At 43.0% G+C, this 12,103-nt stretch overlaps 1 protein-coding gene across 2 annotated transcripts in view; it reads right to left on the bottom strand.

Moving 5' to 3' along the window:
• nhsl2 (NHS-like 2) overlaps positions 1-9,971 on the bottom strand; it is a 186,762-nt gene extending 176,791 nt beyond the window's left edge. Inside the window, exon 1 of one of the 2 annotated variants that reach the window (XM_019353190.2) lies at positions 9,412-9,971. In XM_019353190.2, coding sequence (XP_019208735.1) covers positions 9,412-9,706 — 295 coding nt within the window. In that variant the 5' untranslated portion in view covers positions 9,707-9,971. The remainder of the gene's footprint in view (positions 1-9,411) is intronic. The other variant, XM_005462585.4, reaches the window with a different exon arrangement.
• Positions 9,972-12,103: the final 2,132 nt, after the last annotated feature.

Raw genomic sequence — 12,103 nt, forward strand, 5'->3', positions numbered from 1 at the left:
TTTGGTCGGAGAGGTTGTAGGTGTTAGATATACTGGTAACAATAATCTGTGGCTGTAACAGATACATGGCAGCTTGTGAAATAAAAAGATATATACCAACAGTTGTGCATGAAACACAAACAGCACTAAAAATGCACTTAGCCCTCGTGTCATTGGACATGGGTTTGTTAGGTTCCTGAGCAGGTCTGGAAAGAGACCAAACTGTCTTCATATAAAGAAATTGGTTAGAATGTTCAGGAGCAACCCAAGAAGCACCATGGCTAAAGCCACACCTGCATCACTGTCCACGGTGAAGGAAGTTTGTCCATCACCACGAAAGAAGCCGGAAAATCGATTCTAGAAAGACTAAAGAATTTACCCTAAGACAGTTTATGTCTGTGTTTGGTTAATGTCTACATGTTTCTTCTACCTTAATTTAACGAGGAACTGAAAATCCTGAGATTAAGAATTACCTTTTTGCTTGGGTGTCCTGGGAAGAACAGGCAATTTCCAAGCAGAAGGGCCTTACCCAGTTTTGAACCCAGGACCCGTCTGCACTAAGGCAGCGATGTCAAACACTGATCCACCATGCTGTTTATACATGAAAAACATCTCGTTAAAAGTATACACATGTTGAAATTTTGACGTTATTGTTTGTGAATTCCAAAAAAAGAAACTATTAAATGATGCCCTCCTAGAAAAACATCATCAGCATTGGTTTAAAGTTTGTTTATGTTTGCAGCTCTGAAACTGCTAGTTTTCTGTCACATTATATAATACAGCATTTTGATGAATAATTCCACCTAGTTTATGAGAATGTGCAAATGAGATTTGCCTCTGGAAATTTGGCAGATCCAAATATTGATTTCAACTAAAAACAAAAGTAAGATTTTTTTTTAAATAAAAAGTTGGAGTGGTGGCGGGAAGTTTTTCAGTCCTGCTACCGCTGCCCTCTGAATCACCAACAGTAGGAAGAGAGATGGTGGGGGAGGATGAGGAGAAGTGAATGTTTTGACTCAAGGAAAGAGTTCACGGACTGTAGATATGATTAAAAAAACTGTGGGATTACAAAACACCTCCATATCCAAAGCCGAGAAGTCTAAAATCAAATGGTGACCATAGCTAAAAACAGGTTTTAGGATTATTTTCGTCTCCTGTCACAGAGGAGTGTTGGAAGATGGAAAAAGAAGAGGAAAATGTGAGAAAGGAGGGGAAGGGGACTTACAGAAAGGGGATGAGATGCAGGGATACTAAGACATGAGGGTGACATCCACCCATGGGAACGAGATAGAAGGGGCGAGGGAAAGTCTTTTAAATCATTTCCTTCCCATCAGCTTTTTGATTAAAATGATTTAGGTTCAAATAGAGGAGCAAAACAATTTCTGTGTTCTCTACATGCTGAATGATATGAACAAAATTAAAATGTCCCCCTTTGTTCAGATAAGCCATCGTTTACTTGATGTTGGTGTTTTCCCTGTATTATTGTTGCTACCTTAAATATAAAGCTCTTTGAGGCATAGTTTCTGGTCTAATGCTGCTTTCTTTAAAGCATTTTCTAATAAATTTCTACACCTTTATGTTCTTTACATAATATAAACCTGAAAAAGTGGATAAATCTTTCAGATATTGAAAGAAAAAAAAAGCACCACAGTGATCTCCTGAGGCCACACCCCTATTCAGTGATGTCACAGCAGGTGCTTTGCCTTCAGCACCTCAGGGATAACACCTGCTGTGAGCTCAAGAACTAGGAATTGTCCACAAGCGGATTAAAATTTGCTTTTCATGCAAACGTCTAACACGACTGGGACTGTGAGGCCGAGCAGGGAACATTTTGTTACAAGAAACTCAAAAAAAAATAAATCAGTGCAAGGTCAAAGAAGGAATGTGGTTTCCCACATAGTATAAAGCTGGAAACACGCACAAAAAGAAAACACCAAACTTTGGTTCCCATTCACATACTTGGGATACTCCTGCCCCACTTTGGGTCAACAGCAGCCAACAAAAAATGGCAGGAAATGAGGCCAGTATGAAAAAAGCTGAAGAGGAGGTGTTTCAAAGGGCAAACTCCTCAAGTTCAGGCCCTTCTGAGTGACAACTTCCAGTGGAAAGTGGACACACACACATGCACGCACACATTCCTCCCGCTATCACGCTTTCCAAAGCGACGACTGACATCTTCTTCCTCTCTGTATCAGTGCGACTCCTCCCCTCCTCTCCGGGCGCAGGAAGCCAGCTCCGATTCCCTCCAGTGCTTCACTGTGCAGAGATCTTGGAAGCGGCTCAGGAGATCCGACTCCTGAACAAAGTCTACACTGGGTGGAAAAAATCCCCTCATCCAGGCTGGGAACATGTGTTTTACTGTGTGTGCAACTCCACTTTCTTTGGCAGGTGGAGAGGGGGGATTGTCAGTGGTTGTTATTGGAGAAAAAGCACAGATCCAAGTTTTTTTTTTCTTCAAATGAATGAGGGAAAATAATGTGAGTGTTTCTCATCCTTACAAATTGGAAAACCCTCAACTATCTTAACCTAACCAAACACTAACCACAGGTGGCGCTCGCATGGATCCATCTTAACTTTTCCAGTCATGGTTTAGCAGCCATAACCATGCATGGGGGAGCTGTTGAGCCTGATTTCAACATGTTTGAGCAGTGTGCTCAAACATGGGGCTGTAGTAGGAGATAAGTCGTCCATAAAGACATCCAGTGGTGGGCTCTGTTTTAAGCCTTTCCAAAACCAAACACATGAGAGCAAGTGTAAGAAATGGATTATACTCATAAGCTGCAAAGTACCTAGCTTACTTCCTACAGTCGAAGCTCCAAAGCCCGGGGCGTTTTATTAGAGCCTCCCGCAGTTTTTAAAAGTCCCACTCAGCATTGTGTGGTATTGATCCCAAGTTTACTCGATCATTGTGATCTAAAACTGACTGTAGCTTCAGAGTTAGAGTAAACAAACACACCACTCAGTCCTTCAAAAGTGAAAACACAAAGAAATAAATATTAAAAAACTGCATTCACAAATTAAATGATGCCAGATTTAATATTGCTATTAAACAATTAACCTCATCCCCAGGACCTGAGTTGGTGGTGTGGCCCATTTATTGAAAATTCTTTGGCGTTGTGCTGTTACTCAGTGGGCTATGGCATAAGTGCGAGTGATCAGTAAATGTTATTTGCGAACAAGCAGTGTTACTGTTGTTATAGGGCTGTTTTAACCCAACCCATGATCTTCCCCTTTCCTTAACCAAGTCATTTTTACCAACTAAACATAACCAGTGATAGGAAGTGAAAGTAAAAAGTCAGGTTGGGAGAGTGGGGGTGCAAATCATGAAGGTCCCAATGAACATGAACAAAGTCTCCTGGCTGGTAACCACTGACAGAGCAGAGATGCACCGACTGCAGTGTTCTTGGTTGATTCTGACTTTTTGACCTGCCATTTTTTTCCCTAAGACCTGTAACTCCCACATATACAAACAAAAATAAACTTTTCATAATTTCAAAGCAGATATTAAACTTTGTCTCCCCCAACCCCCACCCCCAAACGATGAGTTGCAAGATTGAGTTGCTGTAAACCTACCATTACCTGACATATTTAAGCTTACAAAGCAAAAGCAGGTGCAGCTGAGTCACATAACAAAACAAATATCAGGTACCTACATATAATTGTCCTCCTAACTGCTTTGACCTTTTGCTTATACTGAGGCTCCTTCTTTTAGCTTTAGCTTGAGCCACTTAGCCTTTGTTAGCTTCTTAAAAATGTCCATGTTCAGCCGAGTGAGGGTGATTTAGCTGGCATAGATTCGGTTTGTTGTTACGAACACTGGTGAAATTTGTGACTTCCTCATTCACAGTATGAATGTAACTACTACGTGTCCGGTTGATAATCGAACTTACGTGAGACTGACTGAAAATCAGCCGAGTCTATATCTAATCTTATAACATGACTTTACACTGTAGCTAATGTTGGCACAGCTACTCTGGAAATTTTCCAGTATTTACTGTAACAGCTTTACTGTATTTATACTTAAAGTAGGGGAGTGTAACAGATGAGTTTAATCTTTATCTTTTAACTTCGGTCGAAGCATGTGTAATTAGGCCACTGCTGATGTCACTCAGCTCTGTGCCTGCATTAACCATGCCACTGATGTCATGAGATACTATTTTAGCATTAGCCACGAGCCTCTAACAGAAAGCTAAATGGAACATTTGCCAGATAATTCAAAAGAAAATATCAAAAATGACATAAAACGTCTGTTTCCCCCTGTCTAGGTTTTTAAAGCAACATAGTCACAAAGAATAAAATCATCATCAACCAAGCAGTTACTACTGATGCGAGTCTAATGTTAGCAAGAGGCTAAAGTAGCTAAAAAAACAGACAACTAAAAGGAAAATGAAACAGATGGAAAACAATTATGTTTCTATTTCTTTAAATATTCAAATAAAGTAGCCAGAATCTAGCTTCTATACAGCAGAGCCGCCAAAATTACAAACCCACTACAACTACTGAGGGGTGGGGGCTTTGATCCTTTACGAAGTTATGAGTCTTATTAATAAAAGTAAAAGTGGTTTCTTTGTGTTCATTGCAGAGAGTTTTTTTTTTTTTTTTAAAAAGGATGTAGCCATTATTCATGAAGCCAAAAGCTGAGCGCTTTATCCATCGCTCGGGCTCTGAGCCTGGTTCTGCAGGAGGTTTACTTTCTACCCGTTAAAAGGGAGTTTTTCCTCCCCGCTGTCACCAAGTGCTTGCTCATAGTGAGTTGTCTGATTGTTGGAGTTACTCTTTAGCAATGTAGGGTTCTTATCTTACAATACAAAGTGCTTTGAGGAGACTTAGTCCTCATTTTTCTGTTGGTGAAATGCAAATCAGTGTTTTCCATCCTTGCTGAGACAGTAGGAGGTAAGAGAGAGGGAGAAAGAGGCGGTGAAGTGAGGATGAGGATGGAAGATGAAGGCCCAGGCGGGCTTGTATTGATTATTAAGCCGTGCGCTTCGGCCCACGTGTTAGCGATACAGTATGAGCCCACACAGGATTTTAGAAAGGAGAGCGAAGAGTGAGGAGCATCAAACACCGATGAGCTCATGTATTAAAACACACGCACACACACCGGCCAACACATGCGTGAGTTTTCTGTAAAGTAAACCAGAGGACGAACTGCATTTTGTTTTATCTCCCATCCTCTCCTCCTTCCAGCTCTACATCTGGTCTGTTTTAAGAGGGACTTTCTCTTTCTGTCTTATCATGCTGTACGTGCTCGCACACACACACACACACACACACACACACACACACGGCCTGCTGACAGCCTCGTAAACTCATGTTCACAGTCAGCTTGCTTTATTCATCCGCTCACTCTCGAGCTGCAGTGCAAACACAGTCTAAGCTGCCTTCGATAAGTTTGTGCAAAGTTTGCAGAGCGAAACACGCTGGCGGCCACAGTGCAGATTTCCCATCATGCATCTGGCCATCTCTGTACCATCAGATGAAAGCATCCACGAACGTGTTAGATATTACAGAACAGGGTTTTTTTATTGCGTCATTGGACCGATTTCCAGCCTTTTGTTTTTCACAGAATGTGTTTGATTCGACTGCCACGTGTAAAATCAAAACCAAACCCTCTTTATGCTTAACTCTGACCGACGTCCTCACATGGTTTTCTCTTTTCAAGTGTCACTCCCTAATCTGTCGTAACTGGTAGGCACACGCAGCACAGTCTCACAGCAGAAGTAATAACGACTTTTAATCTGCTGATGTGTGTTCTAGGAAATTAATTTTCCCTTTTTTGTTTCGTGTCTCTGAAGATCATTTTTCATCAGACCAGTCTCATATGTGCACAGCCGAGCCCTTGTAAACAAAATGAATATTTTTCACTTTTAAATGGTGAGAAAACTCAGCTGCAAACTTTTGCAGTTTGTACCAGAGACCACAGTTAAATCATATACATGACAGATGTTTACACTTCTTTTCTGTTATTCTGCTTGAGCAGGAAAAACTGTATTGTTATTCAAATGACTCTAATTTGTTTTTTTTAAGTCGTCTTTTTCTTATGTTTAGATATCTCGGCAGTTAAATGTGCAGTTAAACTTCTCACACCCACAGAAAGAGGAGTTTCAGTGGTCTGGTGTGTATTTATGTATGTGGCCCACAGTGTAAAATGGGTTTGACATCCCTGCCATACAGAGGACAGAAGATGAATTAAGCTTCCAGGTCTGAAAGGAGAAGCCAACAAGGAAATCCCTTAAAGCTGCATTCTATTTTAATGACCACCAGGGGGCGATAGCCATGGCTGTAAAAGGTCTTCCTGTCCAGTTTACTATGTTGCCCAAGGACACTTTGACACATGGAGTGGAAAAGCCAGAGATGTCTGTTGGTAGGCAACCTGCTCTATAACCTCAGCCACAAGTGATACAGCACCAACATGCTTGGTATGTGTCGTATGTGGGGTTGGGGGAGCCAGGGATCGAGGCACAGACCTTCCAATTGGTAAACGACCCACTCTACCACATGAGCCGTCCCTAAGAAACCAATGGGAAAAAGGCCACTCATTTTGTGTTACACTGAATCGTCCACTTTGTAAATTTTGATAATTTTAACGACAAATTCTTAATTACCAACAACAGAAAGCACATACTCCAAAATACACGTTGGAGGTTATGAACTTATTTGCATCTTTCTTTGGATTTTTCTTATTTGGTCTTTTACCGATGCCATCCACATGTCTATCTTATAAGGGCCAGATACCAAGTGTCATGATATTTGGGCCACATCTGGCATACCCAGACATCTGCCATACCTCATGTCAAGCCCGGTTCATTGATTCTGAAACCACATCTGGACCACAAGACATCTGCCAGAGTCATAACCAATCCACAACTGCCAGAATAGGTCCAAATGTGTCTGCTACCCAGACCAAACACGACACTCAAAGTTAGAAGAAAGGATGCTTCAAAACATACCCAACGCCAGTGGATGATCATACTGACAGCACCCTTGGTCAGATTGATCAAGGGTACATTTAATCAAGTACTTTAGTAAAGTACCCTTAATAAACATGTACTTTTTTGAGCTTTTTTGTGTTCTACTGTTACTGGGCTGTATTTTAGATGCAAATACTGAAGGTTTAAGTCCTTATCTTTTATTTTAAAGCTTTAATTAGTTACAATGTGGTGAATTTAAAACAAATCTACTAATATACAGTGTTGTTGTATAATTCAAGATTAGTGTAGTCTGCAACCTCAAGTGCTTAAAAAGAAAGCTGCTGCACTTTAGTTTTGTGAAGATGCTCTCATCCGAGAGGCTTCTTCATTAGTAAACCCACTGACTTCCTCCCACAGACCAAAGACATGCAAGTTAGTGGGGATAGGTTAACTGGAAACTCTAAATTGCCAAATAGGTGTGAATGGTTGTCTGTGTCTATGTTTTAGACTGGCAACCTGTCCAGGGTGTACCCTGCCTCTTTGCTCTAAGACAGCTGGTATGGGCTCCTGCGACCCTGAAAAGGATAAGCAGAAGAGAATGGATGAATGGAGAATGGCACATCAGCTGTACGTGCAGTACACATCGGTGAGTGTGCAAAGTGAGAAATGTAGCAGTCATAGTTAGAGGTAGACCAGGGTTATATAGCTCTGGCCTGAGGGTATAAGTGTGGATGGTACATGAGATCTTTAAAAAACTAAAGAAGTTGAGTTGTCTTCTTTCTAAGCACCCAGAGAACCTACACAGAGATATCTGTTAGCGATACATTGAGTGTAACAATAAGTACTCTGAGAGCACAAACCTCTGCCAAGACAGCTCACTCTGTGGGCCATATTTACTTTTAAGGGAACTCTATTGTATTTTGTATATATATTCATGAACGTACTTTAAGTTTGTAGCCTGCACCTTGCACCTGTAAAAAACAACTTTGTGTTATTTACCTTTAATATACCTGACTTATTTATCAGTACGATTATTTATTGTTACTTTTTTCTCTCTCTTAGCAATATTTTCCTTCTTGACATGACATATTTTAGGGGTCAGCCTGAAAGAAGGGTACATGTGAAACCCAAAGGTGAGGTCAGAGGTCAAACGTGACATGATGTTTTAAATCTTTATATGGTACTTTCTATAATTTGGACAACACACGCCACACTATCATACTTTCCAAGTTGCAAGGCCTTGAAGTTGACCTTGAAGACCTTTTAATGTTAGATGACCTCACTCTACACCCCTGCAAAGATTTACCAGAATTCATTCAAAACTTTCTGAGCTACTGTGTTTGACACGATGACCATGCAAGCATGTGGTCAAAAGCACTGAATCCCTTTTACTCATTCTTTACTTTTCCTTTAGCAAAGTCTTTAACCCTAACCCTCATTTCAGCACTTTGCAAAATACATATTAATACAAACTGATGTTTAAACATCAAGCAGCAGATCTGTATTTGTGCCCAGGGCTGCAGGTGAGCCTGAAACATGTGCCTGCAACAGATTCCCAGAACATCTTGGTTTCTCTGATAACTAAACACCAAATAACTAAATCTTCTGCTCATCTCTCACTTATAAAATCCACAATCTAGAGTAACCAGTTAATGAGACTCCAACTTTCAGAGTTCACATCTTGGCTCACGTGATGACGGACATGATTAATAGTGGGTCAGCGACTACCTCCTGAGGGGAAACCCCCACTAGGGTTTAGATACTTGAGCCTCTCCGCTTTTTGGTTTTAGAACTGAAGAAACATATTCAACAAACTTATATAAGTCCAGTCGCTTTCCACCCAAGCTCTTAGGATCAGAGTAGACGCGGTTTCCCCTCCCTGGGAGACAGTTACACGCCTCTGCTCACACATCGTTCACGCAGGCAGAGCCGGCAGCTGAGGTCAAACTGTGTTTACAGATAAACAAGAGGGAAGACCACAGCGACAAAACTCTAAAACACTCATGACATCCACGCATTTTCACCCACTTCACATTCCACTCTCCACACCCACAACGTGCTGCCTTCAGAGGCATCTGGTAAACCTGCACACCCCTGAGCCAAAGTCGCATGCCGTCCCGAACAGCTATGAAGCCTCGGTCACTGCCGAGCGGACATGAACTCCACCTCCTCAACCATCACGTGTCAGCAAATTAAATCAAACATGTAGTTTAATCTTCCCAAAGTGACCTGCGGTGTTTCCCGCAGCAACTGAAGGCAGAGCGCTCTGCTGACAGCTGACAATAATAAACCTCACACTCGCTCACGCGCACGTGCAGGGCTGGCCCTCTGTCACTGTGGAGACTGTCACAGTGAAACCCCAGAGTGTCAGAGCGCGCGCTGACTGCACAAAACTTTCACCCAACTCATGTCACCACACACAAGACTAAAAACAAACCAACAAACAGCTGAGCTCTTCTGCAGGTGTGAGCTCCGTCAGCTGAACTTAAGCTTCTTCTTCTTTTTTTTAAATCTCTCTTACTTCTCGGTGGAGGTTTGCTGACCAGCTCTGCGACGTGCCTCTGCAGTCGGACCACTCTGCCCTCCAGCGCGCAGGACCGGTGGCAGATGGACACAAGGTCTCCCTCCAGCTCCTCCAGGATGCTCACCGAGTGCCGGGACAAATCCGAGAGCTGTCGGAGCACCGAGCACAGGGTGAAGCTGCACACGTCCGCCAAGTCCCCAAAAATCTCCCCCTGCTCCTGCTGCTGCTGCAGCCTCTTGCCGTCGGGCTTGCACACATCTTTCGGAAGTATCGTGCGTTTACAAAAAGGCATGATTTCTCTCTCCCGCCTCCTCTGATTCCAAAAATATCAAACTCCTCAGACAGTCAAGTTATATCCCCGTGGACCTTCTCCCTCCGGGCGGCGCACAGCCACACGCCACGGATCCTCCGGGAGGTAAAAGTGCGCTGCTGGCTGAGCGGCTGGGAGCGAGTTGCGCGTCGTGCGCCCTCATTGTTTTTGACTGCAAGCGAAATTTTTTTTCTATTTTTTTCAGTGGAGAGGAGAGAGTCGGCTGCTGCGAGGACTGTAGTCAAGATAGGAAGAGTGTGAGAGACGAGATTTCCTGTTAAAGCTTCGAAATTAAAGCCCGAATTTACTGCGATTCTTATCGGGGAATCTGCGCACATATAAAAGCCCTGAACCGACTAGTTTTATGCAGATTCAGCCTCACGTATAGAAACATGGTTCTGTTTTATGAGACCTTTTTGCGCTGTTATCGCAACTTTGATAGCATTTCATTTACTCTTTACACCCTTTTTATATTTTCAAACATGCTTTTATTGTGAAAAGATTCACCCCGCGTCACATCTTTTTAAGTCGGGCTTGACGCAGCGACACAGTGCGCAACAGTCTGGTGTTTCCCTTGGAGGAAACCTGTCTGAAGGAGGGAGAGATGAAGAGAGGAGGAGGAGGAGGAGAAGATGGAGGAGGACAGAGAAGGGGATGGATCATCTCCTTCATGCAGCATCACCAACCACCACCACAACCGCGCGTGACCGCCTTGTCTGTGCCCACGCGTGCATGTGCAAAATCGAAATGAAGCGAGTGGGAGCTCGTGTCCGAAAACTTTTGCGTTCTTCTGTCGGGAGCTGGCTTTGATTTCCTCACTTTATGGGTGGGGGAGCTTGCGTGGAGAGGCGTTAAGCTCGGCCGCATGCACCTTGCAGACTGAGAGCCAGGACACATCCACGGTAGTCTTCACTGACTGCGGCCAGGTTTTCAACATGTGGAGCAGCAGAGTTGCCAAACATAAGGCCCGAGGGGTCCAGAATCGGGCTGGCAAAGACTCCAATCCGGCCCACTGAAAGGCTTTTGAAAAGTTCAAGGAGGGCGTAAATTTTAAAGTTGAAACTGTATTTTCATAAGTTTTAAGCTTTTCCTGCTGATGCCCCCCCCCCCCCACACACACACACACACACAATGGCCGTTCATACTACATCAAAATTATTGAGATAAACCATTAAATAAGTTTTAGGTGAACTAACCAAAACTTTGTGTTTCATAAATACAGGAGAGAGTCTGGGCAGTGGGCTACTAGAACCTTTTCTGTAACTTTACATATTTATTGTTTAGAATATTAAGATATCACGGGGGATTAAATGTTTGGTTTAAAGTCTGTAAAGAGACATAGAGGGGAGTTTCAGTGGTAGGAGGCGTTGACTTTGTCTACCTATTAAAATGGCAGCTGAGTGTAGGCATGAAATGTTTTTGGATTGTCCAGTAGCAGCTTTGACATCAAACGGCCCAAAAATTAAGATCAAAATAAGAAGCAAGATTTCCAAAACAGAGCCAAACATGTCAGCGGAGGCTGTGCCGAGTGAAAAACGAGGTCGCTTTAAAGAACTGGGTCTCAAAATGAGGAGGATAAGAAAAACTAAGGAACAGAAATTCCCAAGTCAGACCGTCTCACCCCTCCCACCCCCCACATCACCAAATCTTTCTTCTCCATAAGCTGAATACATGTGCAGACCTCCGCTCCAGACCCAGATTTCCAGATGGGGACACAGCAGTGCTCAAACACATTACACATGCCTAACGTCATTTTATCTGAGCCTGCAGGTCGTTACAGTGACAGCTCAGATCACGAGTCCTTTGTTTCAGTCGTCTAGCTCCACAGATGTGAGGACTGGATTTTTAGAGTACCTGGTTTGACACAAACAGTTCTCTCTACGAGGGTCCATTGGTGCCAAAACTATGTTATGTGTCAGGATTTTTAGCCAAACTTTAAGAGTTTTTAAATCCATTGAAGGTTTTTAATTTTGGAGGCAGGCTGCTTAAGAAAGAGAACTGACCAAACAATTTACAGTCTGCAATTCACACTTACCACCATGTCGACTGCATTAAAATCATTTTAACTGACTAGCTCTTATTTAGTGATGTTACAAACTGCCAGGAAAGGCTGCCACAGGTGGAGGAGTTTAGGTGTCTTGTGGTCTTATTGATGAGTGAGGAGAGAGGGCAGCAGGGGACTGACAGCCGGCCCTGCAGTGATGTGGATGCTGAACTGGACCAGCGTGGTGAAGACAGAGCTGAGTGGAGCTGTGGATGTACCATTTGATCTTTGTCCCTACCCTCACCTTTGGTCACGAGCACTGGGTAGATGGACGGATGGGAAGAGATAAAAGCATGAATAATCACCTCAAGTTCAGCCTTTGACACCAGCCTACT

The sequence above is a fragment of the Oreochromis niloticus genome, linkage group LG3 (genome assembly GCF_001858045.2).
Source record: "Oreochromis niloticus isolate F11D_XX linkage group LG3, O_niloticus_UMD_NMBU, whole genome shotgun sequence".
NCBI classification, from domain to species: Eukaryota; Metazoa; Chordata; class Actinopteri; order Cichliformes; family Cichlidae; genus Oreochromis; species Oreochromis niloticus.